Raw genomic sequence first — 24,045 nt, forward strand, 5'->3', positions numbered from 1 at the left:
CCAGTTTGACCAAATCTCATAATACCCTTAGTAGGTGAAATTTTCAAGAAAACATGATCACCTACTTCGAACTCCAATGGTCTCCTTCGGCGGTCCGCATAACTCTTTTGTCTGTTTTGTGTAGCCTTCATCCTGGCTTGAATTAATCGTACTTTTTCCGTTGTTTCTTGTATCAAGTCAGGTCCAATCATTCGAGCTTCATCAATGTCACTCCAACACAGGGGTGTTCTACATTTTGTACTTTAGTGAATTAACAACTACATTAGCCTTCTTATTTAAATCATGAAATCGTAAATTATAAATTATCGCCATAACTCAAGTTGGCAAACTTTTATGTTAAAAATCTATAATCATTTTATCATACGTTGCTTAATTAGTGGAACGAATAAAATAAAATATGTTATGGCTACATTATTATGTTAATTATTTACTTCAATATGTTTAAGATTTTTAGGATATTACACAAAGCCGCTTCTTGATAACGCCAAACGTTATTGCGATCGCGACCGCGTATACGATTTTTTTCCTTGCTCGTTGGTGCTTGCTAAGTTAGGTTAAATGTTTATTTTGATTTAAAGATGACCAATAGTACGTGTCAATCCAGCCCATCACACCTCGTGGGTCGTGCGAGCCGAACTCGCGAAAAGCCTGATCTAGTCCAGCTCGAACCGTGAAATTGGTGGGTGGGTCGTGTGCTGAAAATTTTGAGCCCAGCCACGAAAGCCTGATGCTAAAATCGTCCAGCCCGAACCACGAAACTGGTCTAAACCGGCCCATGAACCGAACCAACCCATCCCAAGTAATTATTCAAAGAAATTTTGTGTATTTTTATCAAATTGTATATATCTTATTCAAATTGCATATATTATAATTCAATTAAATTCATAAATAGTGGAATTATTCATTAATATTCATAAATTTATATATTTTAATTAGTTTTAAAGGTTTTATGTAACAATATTGAATGAATTCAATGATTAAATAATTTTAAGAAAAAAATTAAAAAATTTCTCAAGTCGGCTAGGCCCACGAAACGCCATAACTACTTTCTGAAATGTAAAAATCAGTAACAGACAGGTGTAGGTCATTATTTTTCAGCCCGCGGACCAGCCCCGCCAACTCGTGAATTTCAGTCTGGTTCTGGACCGTGAAATCTCAGCCCGGCCCGCCGGCGAGCACATGTGGCCATCACTATTTTAATTATTAAGCATGGTGATGGGCACTATTATAGATTAAGAAATGTTGGGAAAATGTTGTGTAAAATGTTATGTGTTTTTTCTTCGTCACAGTAATTAGGTCTTTGTAAGTCTAGAATTGGCTTGTAATTTGTTTGCCCAAGTACATGTGAACTATTGGAAAAATTGATTCTAATAATCCCACCTTTGCTCGATCTCCTTAAAATGGTCCTACCTTGTGAAATTCAGGAAATAATCCCAACTTTGAAGTATGTTTCCTCAAAATGAGTCATTACCTGTTTGTAACCTACAAATACAAGTTAATACCCTAACTATGTGATAAAAAACTAAGCTGATGAATTCAGACCAAAATTCTTGATTAAACACCAAAATTTAATTATTCAACTATAAATTCACTAAAAAAAACTACCCAACAACTCCACCTCCACTTCCAAGTTCCACCACCACCCCTTCCATTCTGGAAATTGCTACACCCATTAAAAATAGACAATTAAAAAATAAATAATTCTGCTGAGTTGAACTCTACTTATTATTAATGTCCATCTCTAGTAGATAGATTACTCGGTGGGTAGACAAAATTTCCCCCTCCCATTCTTTGAAAATTCTATTGTGCTCCCGGGAGCACAATGAGAACTGTGCTCCCACAATACAAAATAGAACATTTACGAATACGAAAACGAACATTTTACTATTGAAGTGAAACATTACAAAATTCATTTACGAAAACGAACATTTTATTGTTGAAATGGAACATTACAAGAATTCATTTATGAAAAAGAACATTTTACTGTTGAAGTGGAACATTACCAGAATCCAAATACGAAAATGAACATTTTTGGTTGTAGTGGAACATTACTAGAATTCAATTACTCAAATAGAACATATGCTTATCAAATATAGAACATATTTTTAGTGAAAAACAAAACATATTTTTGTAAATGAATTTTGTGATGTTCCACTCAACCATAAAATGTTCGTTTTTGTATTCGTAGATGTTCGTTTTCGTATTCGTAAATGTTCTATTTTGTATTGTGGGAGCACAGTTCTGATTGTGCTCCCGGGAGCACAATGCATGCATTACCTATTCTTTCTGTCCCCACCCTCCACAATTGGCATCCACACCCCCTTCTCTCTAGAGATGTAAATGGATCGGGTTTGGGGCGGGTGGGGAATCACCCGCATCCATCACCCGCTACCATCCGCACCACCCGATCCATCCATCAACCGGAAAAATACCAACACCGAATCCATCCATCATTTACTTCCGGGTGAACGGATGGATCGGGTTATAATCGGGTGAAATTACCTCAAAATAATGCTAACCATAAAATTTCAGAAAAATAAAGTTTCAACCGACAAAACCATAGATCCATACCACAATTCAAATTAAGTTCAAAATCACAGTAATTCGCATACAGAAATTAGGAAAATTAGGTTGGGCATTGGGTTTTTAGATTTGGACATTTAGTTGGGCCCTGAGGATTGGACCTAAGAATGTTTTTTTTAAAATAAACGGGTGATGGGTCGGATTAACGGGTCGGGTGATGGATGAAAATTGCCCACCCGAATCCGATCCATCACCCGCATTTGTTAATCCGTCACCCGTTCACCATCCGTTTAAATCGGGTTTTTCACCCGTTCATTAAGACGGATGGATCGGGTGACCGGGTGGTCCACTGGATATTGCCATCTCTACTTCTCTCTCCTCCAAACATCTGCTCGTACTTAAACCCTCCACGAGCGTACTCCGCCACACCACGCGCAAAATCCATTAAACTAATAAACCGAGTTTTTAGCAAAACAACACCTGCAAAACAAATAGTAATGTCTCGGCTAATGAGGATACTAACAACAACAGCATGAGTGACATCGTGTATCGCAATTTCTTCATTCGTTGACATCATTCTTTTGTCTCAACTAACTCCACCATACAAATCTGCAAACCCCAAAAATTAGTTAGTTTAGAGAAGTGGTTGAAGGAGGAGGATAAGTGAAGAATTTGGTATTTCTATTTCAATTCAAAGATGTTATTTTGAATTGAAATAAAGATACCTTTGGTGATACAGATTAGGGATTGCTGCTGGCCTGCTGTGTAGCAGCGTCAATGGTTTGAAGAATTGAAGTGAGGGCGAAGAGTTTGCGGAGAAAGTGAGAGTGAAAGGGGGAAGCGCGCAGAAATCGTAACGTTGGGTAAATGTGTCAAAACTTTTACAATACAATTATGCTTTCAAATAGTTAGCAGTGAAATGAGTTATTAATTTGAGTCAATTTTTTGCATTTTGATAGTGAAACAAACGTGCAAGGGAAGAAGGTAGCAATGGTTTTGGTGAAGAAAATCAAATTTGACAAATTTATTTACCATCATCTTTATCCTGTACATCGACACTTTCATGAAAGTGGAGTTGATGGCGAGGAAGTAGGGATGATTCCCTTTGGAAGGGAAAATGGTGATCCATTTTATATAGATTTACCGGAGCCTCGTCGATGTAAATCGGAGCGGAAGCCATATCCAACTCCCATGAAAATCCTAATAAAGAGAGCTAAGGACGAAAGAGAATCAATGAGGTTAAATCCATGTCGAGTTCTTGAACATGCCCCTGCCAATGGCCTTCTTGTTCCTGAGCTTGTGCAAGTATCTAGAGCAGTTTATTGGGCACGAGAATCCCTTCTTCTTGGAATTTCCAAGCTCCTTGCAATTGTACCTGTCCTAAGATGCAGGTTAGCTTTGTTATGTATTGCTCAATAGGTTATTCTTCAGTAATTTTGTTGAAAGATCACTTGAAGCACTTGTATTTTTTGGTTAACCTTTTTTTTTTTTAATTTAGTCTCAGCCAGTTGAACTAAAGAGTAAATTTTGTTATTAATATCTATAATTTGCTGGAAGGTCATATTTATTGCTTTATCAATTTCTTAGTAATTAGTATGTAGTTTTAAACTGAGAATTTAGTTATGGCAACTACCCAGTTCTGTGGTATGTAGTTTCTACAAACACCAACTTGGATTGTATAAAAAGCTACCTAGATTATGGTCTGTGAAATAGTAGGAAAACTACCAATCTGAGTGAATGATTGTGTATTTATTGTTTTCCGATGTATGGTGTACACAATCCACTTTGACATCTGTTTTAGCTGTGTTAATATCTTGGTTGTCATAGCACTTCAGTTTGTATTTCTAATCCAGCTTCAGTCATGAGGTTATGTTGGACATCTGCTATGACAGTTTGTTTCAATCAGAGCTGGTGGTAAATCTTTCAACTTTTTCTAGACCATAGACACAGCCAATTTGAGGGAGCAAAGTTGGTAAACTACAATCAAAGTATCTCTTTGATGATGCATAAAGTTACTCAGACATGTAGCCTAAGATTGTTTGGGAAAAGTCCCGGATGACACACTTTTCGTTTATGAACTGTGGTGAATTTAGTTACTGGTAGGTTTTTTTCACATCAGTGCATCTTAGATGTTGACTTGGTCTAATTTCAGGTTCTGTTCAGAAGTTCATATTGGCCATGTGGGGCATGAAATACGTACCTGCACTGGACCAAGGAGTGGTTTTCGCAGTGCTTTGCATGATTGGAGAAAAGGCGGTTTAACTGATGTAGTTCACTTTCCCAAATGCTTCCACCTTTATGATCCTGTTGGGAAACCAAGAGTTGTACATAATGAGAGATTCGATTTCCCGCGTATCCCTGCAATATTGGAGCTCTGTATACAAGCCGGTGTTAATCTGGAACAACATCCTGTGAGAAGGCGAACAAAGCCAGTCTATAGTGTTGAAGGAAGAATTGTAGACTTTGATCCCGTAAATCACAATGATGATCCTAATCACGATAATGATCCTAGAGATGATAATCTTCAAACAGATTGTGGTTTCAGGACAGAAGTGAAAGATAGGAAGGGGGATTTTGTTGAAGATCTTATTCATCCATTGGTGCGATTGAATCTTGAGAAAGGAGGAAACTTACAGGAGTTGAGCATTGGAACAATGGCATCTTGGTTTGAGATGATATCAGGTGCCAAAAAGATCATGGAGAAGTACTTTGTATGGACATGTGGTTACTGCCCTGAGGTTCAGGTGGGTCCCAAAGGACACAAGGTGAGGATGTGCAAAGCATCTAAGCACCAGTCTCGTGATGGCTTGCATGCATGGCAAGAGGCAACGATTGATGATCTTGTGGGCCCCAACTACGTGTGGCATGTTCGACATCCATCTGGCCCACCCTTGTGCAACAATTTAAAGAGGTACTATGGCAAGGCTCCAGCTTTGGTAGAGTTGTGTGTGCAAGCAGGTGCGCCTGTTCCCGAACAATATAGTAGCATGATGAGATTAGATGTGGTTCCTCCTGATATAGATGAGGTTGATCTTGTTGCATGATGCTTATATGAAATGAAGTTTTCATTTGTTTGCAATGGTGGCATTATATTATAGTCAGCTAGATGAGAGAAATTAAAGAGGGATTTCGGTGATACCATATCACCTTTATGAATAAGATATCTTCAAGTCTTAACTCATTTTAGTAACATCATCTAAGATCTTTGTTCATACCAAAATCTCGTCAGTTTTAAATAAAAACCACGTTACCATGCACGTCATCTCGGAAGGCTCCTCTCTTGGGGTTCCACACTTTATTATGAAATTGGTTTCATCAGTGCACCACCTTTAGGTAGACTCGGCTTCTGTGGTGCCAGTAATGAAGGCTTCCCTCTGAAAAGACAGCAAATTGTGGACGACTCTCATACAGCTTCTGGTTATCAAATGGGTCCAATAGAGGATGTCGTCGTTGTTTCGTGGATTTCCTGCATCACCTGCCTGAGAAATATCTTCTTTTATCAGCTTTTCTCAACTTCATGGCACTGAGATGTCTAAAATGCTGGTATACCAATTATCTCAACTAATGACTCACTTGTTTTATGAAAGAAATATGATAAATCCGCTGTCAACATTTTCTTAATCTATTGGCTTTCAAAATGCATAATGAAACTAATTTGAGTCATGCTGACAGGGAGCATCATGAGCTTAACATTGATCTTATATTACGTGGTGATTACATTCAAACAACAATGATGATACAGTATCCCTGAAGAGTATGTCGTTGATTTTGTATTCAGATTGATGTAACTTTTAGTATTGGAAGCAAATTTGCTTGTTTGGCATCATCTAGCTTACACTAGTCATTGCTGAGAATTGCTAACATGAGTCTTCTTTTACACTTTTTTCCCAGTAGATCACATTGATTTCCTCTCTTTATAGTGACTCCAGATATACTATCAAAATGCTTTTGGCTACAACCAACAAGCAGCACAAGAGATATGTTGTATATCTTCCAAAAAGACTTCAAGGTATGGACCTCTTAAAAATCACTATTTCTGAATTACTTGAAATAAGAATAAGTTGTAGCTTTCTAATGGACTTGTTTAAATTGCATACCGGATGCATTATGGGCTATGTATTCATGAACATGATTGATCTCTCCAGATTTATGCATTTCATCAAAGTCTGCTTTATTGAGACTTGTACCTAATTGCATAAAGATCAGTCCTAAAAAAGCTGAATGGCAAAGTGCGTCTTATGCAGACATTTAAGATAGAATGTGCGTCTGTGAGATAAGTTCAATGATGAAAAGGTTGCATCTCTTGTTTATTCCCATGTTCAAGGGAAGGTGGCCCTTGTGGCACATTTTCAGAATTCGAGCTTGATTAATGAGGATACACGGTGTACCCCATTCGGTTTCACCCAAATGGTCTAAATGCTGGGGATCAGGTTTGTCATGCATTCATTTCTTTGGCCCCAATAGAATTTGATACTTATATGTATTTCCATTGGGCTTTAATGTTACCTTTTTATGTACTACCCTTTCTCAAGTACATGCACTTCTGAGTTGAGACATCTGCCCAGACACATGGAAGCAATTTGGTTGAAATCATGAAATACTCACAGCATGATGATGAAAGATTCTATAAAATGCCTTGTAGACAAGTAACAAGTTTTATATTGAAAGACTGGATTCATGGATGGGTTGGTGAGTAACCCATAAATCATGAAATACGCCCTTTTGCATATAGTCCATGAGGGTGATAATAGTATATAACTAACTTAATGCTTACCTGAGTGAAAAGATGAAGTGTTATCTGAAGGCGAGTTAAGATTTGTTTATGCGACACAATTAGCATGGAAGCTCAAATTGATTCGTTTATTTTTTGAGCTCTACTAGCCTACTAGGTAGACAATCTTTTTTAAACGCAAGACAACTATTTGGTTCTATTAGGAAGGTCATTTATTCCTGTTAACATTGACAACAAGTGGACTCTGCTCATCCACGTAAACATATTTGAGAGAGGGGAGAAGGGCTCTCAAGTCTAACTTTCTCACCTTGTTGGTGAGTTCGTCTACCAATTCCTCTTCTTTGAACACAAGAGGGCTCATGCTCCTCAACATCTAATGCTTGGACCAGTTTCATCACATTTTTGTGTGTCATCCTCATGAATTTCACTCAACAAGGCAAACTTCCGACTTCCTATTTTTTTCTCCTTCAACTGCTATTTTACTCATCTTTTTCTCCCTTATGGTCATTCTAGTACTCTTTTAGGTTTTTGACCCACTTTTGGATAATTTAACGTGCATCTTACCCCTTTTACTCTACTCGTTATGTTCTTATGTAGGTGGGTTGCCGTGGGAGACTTCAAGTTTCCAAGAAGCCGAGGAAAGAGCAAAAGTAAGATTACAAGTTAGAAGAAAAGGTGCGACTGGACCACGTACAATATTTCTCGTGCAGAAGATTGGAATTAGAATATTTGGTGTTCCGATACAAGCTTTCTTGTGCTCTAGTTTGCTAGGCAGAGAGTTTGGTGCGGTTGCTCGTAATCTGTTTAGTGCATCCGCACCAAGGCCACCAACTAGTGGTGGCCATGGGCCGGGCTGGCCCGCGGGCTGCCCGAGCCCGACCCGTTCCTGGCCCGGCCCGCCGCTCATAACATGGGCTCTGGGCCGGCAACGTTTGGGGAATTTGTAAATCAGCCCGGGCCCGGCACGAGCCCGCTATTTTGGCCCGCTGGGCCCGTGGGCTGGGCCCGCGAAAAAGCTGCTCACAGTCGCTTGAATGTGTGCCGTTGAGTTGAAGTACTCTCAATACCTCTCCTTTTGCTGCAAATTGTGCAGGTAAAGTGATGATAATTGATGACATTGTGTCATTGTGTCATTGTGACAATGACAATACATATTAAGTACATTGTCACAAATACACAATGTATTGCAACGTCCATAAATAATCCATATGCACCAAGCAACAAGCAACGGCTAATTTTACAACAGATATATTTACAATGGCTAATTTTTTCCTTTCTCTATAAATACACCAAAATTTCAGTATTTTTTCCAAACAACTCATCACTCTCATCTCATCATTCATTCTTCTGTATTATTTCAATCTCCTCAATTTAGAATTATCAAAGTTCTCAATTCCTAAATAACAAAATCTGTCAATTATAGATTAACACTTTGCGCTTAAAATTATTAATAGTACTACTACAGAATTACTTGTTGTTTGGGTGAAGATTTTTTGGAGATCATTCAAGAAACATTTGAAGTTGCGATTCTCACATTTCCTAATACTATTTCTACTATATTGGTTGTAAGATCTAACTCAACTTTGTTTCAATTATTTTTAGTTTATTATTACTAATCATTTTCTATTTACAATTATATTATTAGTATGTTATTAGCTATTGATTATTATTGTTAATTGATTCCTTTTATATTAATTAGTGTTATTTTTGTTAATTTTAATTGAGTATAATTTGTTTTTGTGAATTTGTTTCTGCAATGGCATCAAAACCAAATACCTCCTCCAAAAAAGCCAAACACATTGCTACTTCTAGTGACCAACAAAACCCAAACATGTCTATGCCGCCACCTCAAAACATGGGATTTAATCAGTTTAGCCAAATGAACCAACCGTTTTCTGCATTCGATATGAATGCCCCTCCGGGATTTCAACCAAACGCATACCAACCCTATTACGGATTTGGCACACCACAAGATCCTAGTTCTTACCATTCCACCCAAACTATACCTCAATTTTCATCAACAATGCCTAGCATGGGATCCGGATCTAGTGGTCAATCAGTGGATAGGCCCTTCTCCGAAATCAATCCATTAGATGAGTGGTGTACGGAAGAGGAAATGGCAATAAGAAACATCGAAAAGTAAGGTTTGGGGCTACTTTTTATTAAATAAGGATGAAAGCAAAGCTAAGTGCAAAACATGTAACATGATTTTATCTGCTTATCTAAACAAGGGACGGGTCACTTAGTTGACACTCCAAAAAATGTGGTGAACCCTCTAGCGATCCAGCACAACCCAAAATCTCTCAGTATCATCCACAGGTTTCACTTACAATTATGAGAGGGATAGGGACGAATTGCGCAAATGCTTGTGCATGCTGAACAACCTTTTCTTTTTGCTGAGAATGAACCTTTTAATAATTACATCAACAAAGCACTACAACCTCAACACAAGCCAATTTCTAGAAAAATGGCTCGTTCATCTGCGATGAGAAACTATTTAGAGCATAAAGAAAGGTTAATTCAACTATTAAGTAATCTTCCTTGTAGAGTTTCTTTAACTGCAGATGCATGGGATGGTGGTTATGGACTACATTACTTGTGTGTGACTTGTCATTGGATAGATGATGAATGGTTGTTGCAAAAGCGTATTATTCATTTTAGAATGTTAGAATACCCCCACACTGGTCTTAACATTGCTCATCATCTAATGCAAGCTATTGATGAGTATGGTCTTAGGACTAGAATTATGTCCATGACTTTTGATAATGCAACATCTATGACATATAGTGCAAACATGGTCAAACAACAATTACCTGATTTAATTTTAGATGGAGAAGCACTTCACATTAGATGCATTTGTCATGTTTTAAATTTATGTGTGAGAGATGGAACTACTGCTATTGGTCCTTTTTATGAGAAAATTAGAACTGCAATTCTTTCTATTAACAGTTCTTCTATGAGACTTCAGGAGTGGAAAGCATTTCTGCGTCAGCAAAAGCTAAAGTGGTAAAACTCAAAGCCGATTGTCCACTAGGTGGAACTCCACTTATGACATGTTGAGTAGGGCAATCGAGTATAGAATTCCAATAACGATTTTCTTCAATCAAAAATTTCCACAAATGGCTTTATTAGAAAGTGATTGGAATAATTGTGAAAAGTATATGAACTTCTTACAATTGTTATATAGCATGACCCATTGCTTTCTTCTGTTTATAATCCATGTTCTCAATCTTTTTTAGTAATGCATGTTTACTTGCTCAACTTTTTTGAGCATCGTGGCGAAGAAACTTATGATGACTATCTTCCAGCAATGGAGGTGAAATGGCGCAAATATTATACGGAGCTTCCTATTATTTATGTTTTTGCTTCTATTTTAGATCCAAGGCAAAAATATGATGGTACTTTCTTGTTACTTGATATTTATTTTCAATGCATGCTACTTGAAAGTGATGTTGGAGCTTTTAAAACTAATGTGACCACTCGATTTTTCGAACTATTTAGAATTTATGAAATTAAATATGGAACAGTTACTCGATTTGCTCCTTCTCAATCATCCAAGAGCGTAAGTAAACGGTCAAAAGGTTTATTTGCACAAGCTGCTAATATGATGTCTAAATTTTCTGGTAGTGAATCATCCCGAATCAAAGTGATGTTTCTGAATTACAAATGTATCTAAGCTATGATTTTATGAAAGGTATGGATGATGAAGAAAAGTTTGGACTTGACCTACTGGAGTGGTGGAAAGGACAAAGCACAAAGCATCCAATTTTGGCGGCGATGGCTCGTGATATTTTTGCTATCCAAGTCTCATCAGTTGCATCTGAACGAGCTTTTAGCGCATCAGGAAGAGTGCTAGATGATAGAAGATCAAGTTTAAAACCCGAAACTCTTGAAATGTGTGTCTCTTTCAAAGATTGGTTAGATGCCGAAGATCGATCTCAAGATAAGTCGTATGTACTAAAGATAATGATGAAGGCACGTCGGCTTCTGGATCTAATAGTTCTCAATCAATTCAATTAGCCGACGATCTTGAACAAGAAATAGATGATGATGATGATGAGTGATGAAATGTAACTTTTTTATTGTTTTAATGTCTTTAGTTGTTAGAATCTAGACATCTAGTTATTTTGTTCCTTTTCAATATTATCAAGAGTTCAATAATAAATTTGAGGTATTTTTCAAGTTACAATGTTACCGTAAATAAATTTTCTTTACTTTTTCTTTTTGTTTTTCACTATAATTAACTTATAAATACAAATATATAAAATAAAAAATAAACTTAAAAAAAGAAAGAGAAAGAGAAATAAAGCTTACAATATAAATGCAAATTTTTTTTTTTTTTCAAAAACCGTGATTTTCGGACCAGGCCCGCGGTGAGCACGAGCCCGACCCGCCAGGCCCGTGGGCCGGGACGGGCCATGGACAAGTTTCCCACATTATTCAGCCCGGCCCGGCACGGCACGCTATGATGGGCCACGAGCCTGGCCCGGCCCGTAATGCACTTCATCCCGCGGGCCTGGCCCGTGGCCAGCTCTACACACAAGTTTGAAAATATCGTCAGACTCTTAACGTGCGGGCGCACCTTGTTAGTTGGTGGCCTTGGTGCGGATGCACTAAACAGATTACGAGCAACCGCACCAAACTCTCTGCCTAGCAAACTAGAGCACAAGAAAGCTTGTATCGGAACACCAAATATTCTAATTCCAATCTTCGCACGAGAAATATTGTACGTGGTCCAGTCGCACCTTTTCTTAACTTGTAATCTTACTTTTGCTCTTTCCTCGGCTTTTGGAAACTTGAAGTCTCCCACGGAACCCACCTACATAAGAACATAACGAGTAGAGTAAAAGGGGTAAGATGCACGTTAAATTATCCAAAAGTGGGTCAAAAACCTAAAAGAGTACTAGAATGACCATAAGGGAGAAAAAGATGAGTAAAATAGCAGTTGAAGGAGAAAAAAAATAGGAAGTCGGAAGTTTGCCTTGTTGAGTGAAATTCATGAGGATGACACACAAAAATGTGATGAAACTGGTCCAAGCATTAGATGTTGAGGAGCATGAGCCCTCTTGTGTTCAAAGAAGAGGAATTGGTAGACGAACTCACCAACAAGGTAAGAAAGTTAGACTTGAGAGCCCTTCTCCCCTCTCTCAAATATGTTTACGTGGATGAGCAGAGTCCACTTGTTGTCAATGTTAACAGGAATAAATGACCTTGCTAATAGAACCAAATAGTTGTCTTGCGTTTAAAAAAGATTGTCTACCTAGTAGGCTAGTAGAGCTCAAAAAAAAAAAACGAATCAATTTGAGCTTCCATGCTAACTGTGTCGCATAAACAAATCTTAACTCGCCTTCAGATAACACTTCATCTTTTCACTCAGGTAAGCATTAAGTTAGTTATATACTATTATCACCCTGATGGACTATATGCAAAAGGGCGTATCTCATGATTTATGGGTTACTCACCAACCCATCCATGAATCCAGTCTTTCAATATGAAACTTGTTACTTGTCTACAAGGCATTTTATAGAATCTTTCATCATCATGCTGTGAGTATTTCATGATTTCAACCAAATTGCTTCCATGTGTCTGGGCAGATGTCTCAACTCAGAAGTGCATGTACTTGAGAAAGGGTAACATAAAAGGTAACATTAAAGCCCAATGGAAATACATATAATTATCAAATTCTATTGGGCCAAAGAAATGAATGCATGACAAACCTGATCCCCAGCATTTGACCATTTGGGTGAAACCGAATGGGGTACACCGTGTATCCTCATTAATCAAGCTCGAATTCTGAAATGTGCACAAGGGCCTTCCCTTGAACATGGGAATAAGCAAGAGATGCAACTTTTCATATTGAACTTATCTCACAGACGCACATTCTATCTTAAATGTCTGCATAAGACGCACTTTGCCATTCAGCTTTTTTAGAACTGATCTTTATGCAATTAGGTATAAGTCTCAATAAAGCAAAATTTGATAAAATGCATAAATCTGGAGGTACAAGTCACACACAAGTAATGTAGTCCATAACCACCATCCCATGCATCTGCAGTTAAAGAAACTCTACAAGGAAGATTACTTAATAGTTGAATTAACCTTTCTTTATGCTCTAAATAGTTTCTCATCGAGATGAACGAGCCATTTTTCTAGAAATTGGCTTGTGTTGAGGTTGTAGTGCTTTGTTGATGTAATTATTAAAAGGTTATTTCAACAAAAGAAAAGGTTGTTCAGCATGCACAAGCATTTGCGCGAGTTCGTCCCTATCCCTCTCATAATTGTAAGTGAAACGTGTGGATGATACTGAGAGATTTTGGGTTGTGCTGGATCGCTAGAGGCACCACATTTTTTGGAGTGTCTAACTAAGTGACGCGTCCCTTGTTTAGATAAAGCAGATAAAATCATATTACATGTTTTGCACTTAGCTTTGCTTTCATCCTTATTTAATAAAAAGTAGCCCCAAACCTTACTTTTTCGATGTTTCTTAGTTGCCATTTCCTCTTCCGTACACCACTCATCTAATGGATTTGGGATTTCGGAGAAGGGCCTATCCACTGATTGACCACTAGATCCGGATCCATGCTAGGCATTGTTGATGAAAATTGAGGTATAGTTTGGGTGGAATGGTAAGAACTAGGATCTTGTGTGTGCCAAATCCGTAATAGGGTTGGTATGCGTTTGGTTGAAATCCCGGAGGGCATTCATATCGAATGCAGAAAACGGTTGGTTCATTTGGCTAAACTGATTAAATCCCATGTTTTGAGGTGGCGGCATAGACATGTTTGGGTTTTGTTGGTCACTAGAAGTAGCAATGTGTTTGGCTTTTTTGGAGGAGGTATTTGTTTTGATGCCATTGCAGAAACAAATTCACAAAACAAATTATACTCAATTAAAATTAACAAAAATAACACTAATTAATATAAAAGGAATCATTAACAATAATATAATAGCTAATAAGTACTAATAATATAATTGTAAATAGAAAATGATTAGTAATAATTAATAAAAATAATTGAACAAAGCTGAGTTAGATCTTACAACCAATATAGTAGAAATAGTATTAGGAAATGTGAGAATCGCAACTTCAAATGTTTCTTGAATGATCTCCAAAAAATCTTCACCCAAACAACAAGTAATTTTATAGTAGTACTATTAATAATTTTAAGAGCAAAGTGTTAATCTATAATTGAGAGATTTTGTTATTTAGGAATTGAGAACTTTGATAATTCTAAATTGAGGAGATTGAAATAATCAGAAGAATGAATGATGAGATGAGAGTGATGAGTTGTTTGGAAAAAATACTGAAATTTTGGTGTATTTATAGAGAAAGAAAAAAATTAGCCGTTGTAAATATATCTGTTGTAAAATTAGCCGTTGCTTGTTGCTTGTTGCTTGGTGCATATGGATTATTTATGGACGTTGCAATACATTGTGTATTTGTGACAATGTACTTAATATGTATTGTCAAATGACACAATGACACAATGTCATCAATTATCATCACTTTACCTGCACAATTTGCAGCAAAAGGAGAGGTATTGAGAGTACTTCAACTCAACGGCACACATTCAAGGAGAAAGCCTTGGTAACCAACTGTTTGAGTCCAAAAAAGACTCAAACACTCAAAAAGTTACACATTGGTACCATTATAACCTGTTATTGGTATCACATTGTTATCAGGATTGGTACCATTATAACCTGTTATTGGTATCACATTGTTATCAGGATTGGTACCAAGCAACCTTACTTTGGTATCAAAATTTTCGGACAATGGTACCAATCTAACCTAACATTGGTACTAAACAACACGCGCGTGAAATTTCCAAGGCTTAAAATGACCAAATTGCCCCCGTTTGAGTCTCCTGAGAGACTCAAACGGTTGGTTGCCTAGACAAACTCCACATTCAAGCGACTGTGAGCAGCTTTTTCGTGGGCCCAGCGGGCCAAAATAGCGGGCTCGTGCCGGGCCCGGGCTGATTTACAAATTCCCCAAACGTTGCCGGCCCAGAGCCCATGTTATGAGCAGCGGGCCGGGCCGGGCCCGTAGCGGGCTCGGGCCGGGCCGGGCCAGGAACGGGCCGGGCTCGGGCAGCCCGCGGGCCAGCCCGGCCCATGGCCACCACTACTTGTGTGTCTGTTTGCGACTTAGTACAAATACCCTAAATGGGCTTGTTCTAATGATGAAGACATTTTTACAGATATTTAGTTTTACTATGTTCAGGATTCTATTTTTTATAGAGAGAATTTGGAATTTGAACTTTGTCATCTAATCTTCTATCATTTGCAGGTAGATTAATTCTATATCTTGTACTCATTCATGATTTTTCTGATTTTGTTACTCATTTTCTCATTCACTCTTCTCACTTTATGCTAATGTTAGTAATTGTTAGATTTAGTTAGTCTCCTTTATTATCCTTGATTAATCTTTCTATTAATCATTTTAATGCTAGATTAGTCTTTTCTTTCCGTTTTTGTGCTCAAAATCTATGATTAATACTACCTCCGGTCATGTTTTGGTTTATTTCGGTGATGGGAATTAAACTAGGCAAACACTAATGTTGGATATGACTCGTTGCTCGAACACTGTTCCACAAACATCGGAAAAGGAAGTGACGAAGCAAAGGCATCGAACTCAAGAAGTGGCAGCAGCCAGCGGCCCGGGTGGGTGGTGGTGTTGTGGCCCGGACAGGCGCCTTCCCCGGGCAGGCAACTTGTTGGTCGGACGTGCTATTTTGGCATAAGGGAGGCAGGAAGTTGAGAACTTCTTTCCCCAGGCGGGCAGCATATTTGTCCGGACAGGCGGTTTTATGGCTCGGGCGGGCTCCTGTTTGCTGGCACGTGGCTCTTTGCGGGGTTGAGTTTGATCTCAACCGTTGGATTGGTTTGTAACCTAGGCATATTCATAGGCCTCTTTTCTGATTGTGTGCATCCAAAAATTAGAGAGAAAGCTAGATAGAATTGTGCTTGGTGAGAGAAAATTGGTGGGAGATTTGTTTAATCCTCTTGTAAACACTAATTCTTCTTAAATAATATCTGTTCTCATTGTTTGGATGGGTTTTATAGTCTACAAGTAATTGCTTGAAGGATTCTCCCACCTCTCAAATTTTTTGTCTTCTTGTGTTTAAATTTTTCTCACTTGTGTGCATAACTTCTTCATAGTTCTTCATTAAATACTAATAACTAGCTTTTAGACCCTTATTGGACCCGCCTCTAGTTTGGACCTGATCTACACTAATATTATTGTAGACCAAAGCCACCCATGACCCGTATGATATAGTGATCCTTTCTTTTCATTGTAACCTTTTAAACTCCTAAGTTACATTAATATATTACTAGAATTTTTCGCATGCGATGCGTGCTTGAATTTTTTTTCGAAACATAAACTCGATTTTCTTCGGCATAAGAGTCAAAATTCGAACATTAGATATATATACGCAGTATAATTGTTTTTAGTTGCAAAATTTGATTGGTTTAGTTTCTTTTTGTTTTTTTTTTATTTTTTATTTTTTACTTTTCAAAGTTAAATTCTATGAACAAAATAGAAATTTTATTGAATTAATTTATGATTTCTAATATTATAATTTTTTAGTTGATTTTTGAATTAAGTGCAGTACTTCATAAATTGTAAAGAAAGTAGGCACTTTGATTTCAAGTCAATTTTTTCATAGGTTGTAGTTTGTAAGTGAATTTTTAAATTTTTGTAAAGTTTCCTCATTTTAGTGATTTGCATAACGTAAATTATGCAATTTTATGATTTTAGTTGACTTGTGAGTGATTGTTATAATTATATATTTGATATTTTTGTTTGAAGCCCCCCTTTGATTTGTAAGTGAATTTGTTATTTAGAATGGGAAGGGGGTAACATAGTCTCTTCATTCGGGGACACCATAGCTTTCCCCTTCCCTTATATAATAGAGATATGTTGTACTTTAATTCTTGAATGATATTTTACATAAACCTTTTTACCTTGATAATTAATCGCTATTATATAATAGAAAAAAAGGTCCAAATATATGTAAAAGTTTCATTATATATAGGAAACACTATAAAAAAGTAAATAATTTTATTCCTTGTCTAACTTCTAAATTCTGATTTCACTACAAATACACCTCTATTTTTTTTTATCATAACCCACCATTAATTGTGAATGGTTCTTGAGAATAGTGATTTATGAGTAAATTTTTGTAAATGTTTTTGTATGTATTGACGTTCTAGGTTATTAGCTAGTTTTAGTTTGTATGTTAATTTTAAGTTTTAATAAAGTTTCTTGATTATTTGAATGATTTGCATGATTTTTATAACGTGATTTGACATTCCTTTTGTAATTTAGAAAGGGAAGGGGGGAAAAATAGTCGTTTCAAAAGAGGACACAGTTGCTCCCCCGTTTCCTTATATAATAAAGATATGTTGTACTTTAATTCTTGAATGATATTTTACATGAACCTTTTTACCTTGATAATTAATCGCTATTATATAATAGAAAAAAATAGGTCCAAATATATGTAAAAGTTTCATTATATATAGGAAACACTATAAAAAAGTAAATGATTTTATTCCTTGTCTAACTTCTAAATTCTGATTTCACTACAAATACACCTCTATTTTTTTTTTATCATGACCACCATTAATTGTGAATGGTTCTTGAGAATAGTGATTTGTGAGTAAATTTTTGTAAATGTTTTTGTATGTATTGACGTTCTAGGTTATTAGCTAGTTTTAGTTTGTATGTTAATTTTAAGTTTAATAAGTTTCTTGATTATTTGAATGATTTGCATGATTTTATAACGTGATTTGACATTCCTTTTGTAATTTAGAAAGGAGGGGGCAAAATAGGCGTTTCAAAAGAGGACACAGTTGCTCCCCCCTTCCCTTATATAATAGAGATTATTTGAATGATAATTTTTTTTACATATAGTTACCACTTTTTACTTAAGTTTATCATAATGAAATTTTTATTTTATAATATAGTAACTTTTTTTCTCACATAGTCAATTTTTACAATTAACACCAACTCCTCTTTTATGTATGTATTTTTTGACAATAACCCTTTTGACATAAATCGAATGTATCAGCATTAGGTCTAGGTCCATATAAGTTTTTTACATTAATTTATTCCATTTTACCTTATTTAGTTATCTTCCTGACTCCCTAGGGTCATTAAGCATCCCCATTTCTCACCATCTTTTTTAACCTAAGCTAACAAACAAATCAAATTGTTTCCAAAAGCAAATTGCATTCAATTTCATCAAATCATACAATCCGTCTTGCATAGACCCGGTTCACATTAAAAAAATATTGCGGACCCGGCCCAGACACGTGCCCCACTACAAACTAGTCACTCCCACTTTCCAAAATTCGCGATTTTCTCTCTCTTTAATAAGATTCTCTTGCTCTAAAATTTTAGCAAAATAGTTGTTCATAACAAACATACACTATATCATGTCAAAACATACTATATAATATCAAAATACACTATCATGTCAACACTATAACGTTCGAATATGATAATTTTGTGTACTATACAAATAAAGTACACTATATCATTTCAAAAATATACTATATCATGTCAAAACACACTTTATCATTACAAATACACTATATCATATTAATGTACACCATATCATGCAAAACACTCGTGCCAAAAAACTCAGCCAAACACTATCATGTCAAAATACACTATATCATTTTAAAATACACTATATTATTTCTAAATAACTATATCATTTCAAAAATACACTATTAGGAAAGAGAAGTAATCGGAGGAGAGAGAAAGAGTGAAAAACTGAACGCGACAAAAACTAAAAGTTGTAATCAAGGTCGTCTTAGTGATTTATGGGGCCCTATTCTAAAATCGAAATTGGGCCTATATATATATATATATTAATATAATAATATAATATATATATATATATATAACAAATATCTTTTTAAACACCAAAATTTTCAAATTTTTATTCAAATTAATATAGCAAATCAATACAAATTAAACTTTATAACAATCTTTTATCTAAAAAGTGCGGTTCTAGTAGCATTCTTTGAAGCAATATTATCAATTAAATCTTCATATTCTACTTTCTCCAAAAGATCATTCTCAATTGCTATCAACGCTAATTCATTAAGTCTTTCTTGTAACATTGTTGAACGAAGATATGACTTCAATAGCTTCAACTTTGATAAACTTCTTTCTGTAGATGCAATAGTTATAAGAATAGTCAACAAAATTCTATAAGCAAAACTTGCATTAGGACACGAATACAAATCTTTCACTAAGTTCAAAATGTCAAGAAGTCCCTCTATGTCGTTGGACAAAATTTCTCTAACCAACTTCAACTCCACAAATAATTCATTCCCATCAATATCAGATTGATCATTAGATTTCAATGCATTTTCAAGTTTAATAAATGAAGACTTTAAACTCAAATCATCCAATGACTTCAAATTATGGGAAGTGAATAAGAAACCAAATATACTTTCATATTCCTCAAATTGCTCAAACCTCTTATTTTAAGAGAGCTAATTGCTTGATCAACAATGTAAAGAAAGTAATTAACTCTAAAGGATTCTTGTGCAAATAATGGAGCATTTGATGATGTGCTTGGATTTTCATCAAAATGTTTTTTGCTTCGAATTTCACGCCTTTGAGGAAAGATAGAATCAATATCCATTTCCACTACAAGTTTTTTAGCACTATCCAAGGCATCTTCAAAACCATTCTTTCTATACTTCTAAAAGAAAACAAATCAAACCCCTTATTTTTCTCATAACCACATCAATTTACATATCCTTTGATTATAAAAGCTTGCTTACCGAATCAATTGCACATAATATGTCATACCAAATTATTATTGCAATTAAAAACTCAAAATCACCAAGCTCATTATTTGCTAAGGATTTAGCTTCACTTTTTTATTTTGGAATCATTATCACAATCACCTACTTCAAGTAATGTTTCTCGTAAGTCTGACATTTGGAATCTAATAGCCTCAGCACTTTCGAACCGACTCTCCCAACGAGTAGAGGATAAAGATTTAGAATTTTTTTTTCACATTGTCTTTCAAAATTTGCCATCTCTTAGTAGAAACTGCAAAAATTGTATATATGCGTTGAATGACTTAAAAAAAATCTCTAGCTTTACTACATGAGTTGGCCATATCACATAATGTCAAGTTTAGGCTATGACAACCACAAGATGTATAAAAAGCTCTACAATTCAAATCCAATATTTTTTTTTGAACACTCCTTGGTGTTTGCCTTTCATATTTGAACCATTATCATAATCTTGGCCTCTCACATCGATTACATCAAGATTAAGATTCTTTAACTCATTTATTAAACGGTTTTTTCACCATATACCCCTGACAATTTTTTTTTTGCACCGTATACCCTTTCAACTTTTGAAATTCACCATATACCCCTCACCTTTCGAAAAATACATCAACTTACCCTTTTGACTAACGGAAGTCTAACGCCGTTAGTCATTAACCTCTAATCCCCCTCAACCCTAATTAACTACCCTAAACCTATGCCAAACCCTAACCCTAAATCCTAATCTAATACCCTAACCCTAACCACCCTCCACCCCTTACCCCACCCACTCCCCAGCAGCCCACCCACTCCCCAGCAGCCCACCCACTCCCCCACTAGCCCACCACCCAGAAGCCCATCCTATCCCCACCACCTCCGAAGCCCACCCCATCCCACTCTCGCGAGCCCTCCCTCCCCCACCACCCCGAAGCCTCCCACCCACTCTCCCTCAACCCCTCCCCACCCCTCGCATCTCCCGACTCAAATTCCCTCCCTGTAAACTCGCCGGAGAAGAACAAAAAACGCATGAAGGAGGGTTCGATTTTTGCGCATCTGGGTTACTGTAGCGGGAAGGGGGGTGGGGTTCGCGCAACAGGGGAAGGGGAGGGGGGGTTCGCGCAACAGGGGAAGGGGAGGGGAGGGGGGTTCGATTAGCAGCAGGGAGAGGGGGGGTTTTCGCATAGCAGTGGAAGGGGCGGGGAGGGGGGGTTGCGCAGCAGGGAAAGGAGGGAGGGGTTCGCGCAGCAGGCATGGGGGGGGGCTCAGCGGGGAAGGGAAGGGTGGTGGTGGTGAGGGAAGGGGAGGTGGTCAGCGGGTTAAGGGGAAGGGTGGTGGTCGTGACGGGGGAAGGGATGGGGTCAGCGGGTTAAGGGGAAGGGTGGTGGTCGTGACGGGGGAAGGGGAGGGGGGTCAGCGGGGGAAAAGGGCGGGTGGTGGTGGTGACGGGTGGTGGTGGTGATGGGGTGGTGGTGCAGTGGGGTAAGGGGTGGTTAGGGTTAGGGCCCAAATTAGTGGTTAGGGTTGGCCCAAGTTAGTGGTTAGGGATAGGCCCAAGTTAGTGTATTAGATTAGGGTTAGGGTTAGAATTAGGGTTTGATTTAGGTTAGTTAATTAGGATTAAGGGAGGATTAGGGCCTAATGAGTAACGGAAGACTAACGCCGTTAGTCATAAGAGCATGCTGATGTATTTTTTGAAAGGTGATGGGTATATGGTGAATTTGGAAACTTGCGAGGGTATACGGTGCAAAAAAAATTTGTCAGGGGTATATGGTGAAAAAACCGTTTATTAAAACATCAAAAAGACCTTGTCCATATGTATCATTAACATTAAAAAATCCTAAGAAAGATTCCTTAATGCAAACAGGATTTGCATAAACATTGACATATCTCAATATCAAAGTCATTTGTTCTTGATGGCTAACATCAGGAATACAATAGTATCACTGAAAAGTATTTTGCTTGTTCAATTTGCTTAATAATTTCAGTTTTAATTGCGAAACTGAGTAAATGCATCGTATCAACTCATTTTGGATGGTATGACCAAGATAATGATATTGAGTCTCATTATTAGTAATACGCTTGACATGTTCTTGGACAATTGGGTCAACTCTGCCAACATCTCAATTAAGCCCAAAAAATTACCATTACTTTTTTAGTAGAGTCTCATTAGAACATCGGAATGCTAAATTATGTTTAGCCAAGAATTTGACAACTGAAATAATTCTTTGCAACACTTTTTTCCAATGATCCTTTTCTTTCTCAATTAATCTTTGAGTTGTCTTATCAACAGTTTGATTCTTTTAAAATCTTAGACACAACTCATACCAAGTGGTCATATGTTTAACATGATCCATGCTTGTCTCATGTTCTTTAAGTCTTATGCCAATATGACCCCAATCAGAAAAGCCTTCATTTGTTAATTGACCCCTACCAATTCCTTTTTAAATAATTTGCAACAAAAATTAAAAAACCTATCAAGCTCTTTTGAATAAACAAGTCAATCCCTATCACATTTCTCACCATTTGATAAAAAGTCTAGTATATAAATTAGCGGTAAATCGCCTGGAGAATTTATCTTTAGGACCTTTCACAATAGAATAATCTCTTTTAGGCCCCTTTTGCACTAATAGATTGATCATTTTAGAATTGGGATCATCCCAAACTCTTGGATCATATATATCAGGCATATAATTAGGCTCACATGGATCGACCTTGTTATTATGCATATCATCAACATTTTCACCATTGACATTATCATCCTCAATTTCCCCATCATCAACATTAGAAGTATCATTAGGCACATAACCAAAAATAGGATTATCATTAGGCACATTATCAATACTAGGATTACCATTAGGCATATCATTGACATCATTACTCACAATAGGCACATCATGGACATGTTCAACATCAATATCATTTTCAAGATTTATTGGATATTCAACATGAACATGAACATGTTCATTTTCAACACGAACATCAACATTTACATTTCAACACGAACATCAATATTTTCATTTTCAACATTATCAATAGTAACTTGTGATTCTTTGATCATAAATTTATCAAGAGCTCCTTTTTGAGACTCAATCAACAATTCCATTTTTTCCCTTTTCTTACACTTTTCATATCTAGAATCATATTGTCTAATATTAGGGCTCATTGTTTATAAAATCATAGAAGATTTCAGCAATTAAATATGAGTTTCGAGTGGATTGATATAACTTGGAGTGATGAAGTTTATATCAATAACATCCTCTTGAAATCAACTATGTTCCTAGCTTTCGTCCTTCTTCCTAAATACATATCATAAGAATTCGGTTGTAAGTTACAAACCAATACAACGAAGGTATATATTTCAGGCAAAATGACAGTCTTCAACTTTACCAATTCAATGATATGGAAATTAGAAAAATTACAAAGGTCAACATAATATAGCACATATCAAGCTCTAGACTCCTATAGATGACATAGTTACTAATTGAAATGAACAAGTTGTATTGCAAAGAATACACATACATGCCATAGTTACGAATTGAAATTGAAATTGAAATCGACATAGTTATAACTAAGAATACACAGAGACAGTATTGCAAAAAGATGATATAAGCTGTAGAAAAAGTACATTTAATCATCTCATCATTTTATATTAGCTGCATAACTCAGAATCAGTGACAAGGGTCGGAACAAGCTATTATTAAATAGAAGAACCAATCTGTGGATGCATTTTAAATGCGTAAATGACATCCACTACAAGAATAACCCTCATCAACGATGGGAAATCCTGTTGCTAATGAACAGTTTCTCGTCACAAAAGCCTTTTACGACGAGATTGCCATTCATTCTTGTAGTGATCATAGCTCAGAATCATGGACAAGGGTCGGAACTAGCCAAGGGTTGCACATGGAAACTTTTAAATGAAATGAAGAACCAATCCTAGTAACATGAATTACATGATCTTGAATATCTGATAATCAACTAATTCT

The 24,045-nt window shown here is 36.6% G+C and overlaps 1 protein-coding gene and 1 pseudogene across 8 annotated transcripts; one reads left to right on the forward strand and one right to left on the reverse strand.

Annotated features, from left to right (window-relative positions):
- Positions 1-2,903: 2,903 nt before the first annotated feature.
- Positions 2,904-8,975, forward strand: LOC104908973 (APO protein 3, mitochondrial). Of its 8 annotated transcripts, none has more exons than XM_048644456.2 (6): positions 2,904-3,914; positions 4,676-6,066; positions 6,196-6,277; positions 6,444-6,532; positions 6,768-6,953; positions 7,853-8,975. In XM_048644456.2, the coding sequence occupies exons 1-2, from the start codon at positions 3,514-3,516 to the stop codon at positions 5,565-5,567; spliced, it is 1,293 nt and encodes a 430-aa protein (XP_048500413.2). In that variant the 5' UTR covers positions 2,904-3,513; the 3' UTR covers positions 5,568-6,066; positions 6,196-6,277; positions 6,444-6,532; positions 6,768-6,953; positions 7,853-8,975. The 8 variants fall into 8 exon arrangements, with proteins under 8 accessions (XP_048500413.2, XP_048500418.1, XP_010696446.3 ...); XM_048644461.2 differs by having other exon boundaries at positions 2,904-3,386; positions 3,483-3,914; positions 6,768-8,975; XM_010698144.4 differs by lacking the exon at positions 6,768-6,953.
- A 13,256-nt stretch (positions 8,976-22,231) lies between these two features.
- Positions 22,232-23,162, reverse strand: LOC130591442 (uncharacterized; annotated as a pseudogene).
- Between the last annotated feature and the right edge of the window lie 883 nt (positions 23,163-24,045).

The sequence above is a fragment of the Beta vulgaris genome, chromosome 5 (assembly GCF_026745355.1).
Source record: "Beta vulgaris subsp. vulgaris cultivar EL10 chromosome 5, EL10.2, whole genome shotgun sequence".
Lineage (NCBI taxonomy): Eukaryota > Viridiplantae > Streptophyta > Magnoliopsida > Caryophyllales > Amaranthaceae > Beta > Beta vulgaris.

Excerpts from the sequence above, each read along its gene's own strand:
- LOC104908973 (XM_057395151.1), top strand. The coding sequence starts at position 3,514 with ATGGTTTTGGTGAAGAAAATCAAATTTGACAAATTTATTTACCATCAT. Across the intron at positions 3,915-4,675 it reads GTACCTGTCCTAAGATGCAG|GTTCTGTTCAGAAGTTCATA; the intron begins GTTAGCTTTGTT and ends GTCTAATTTCAG.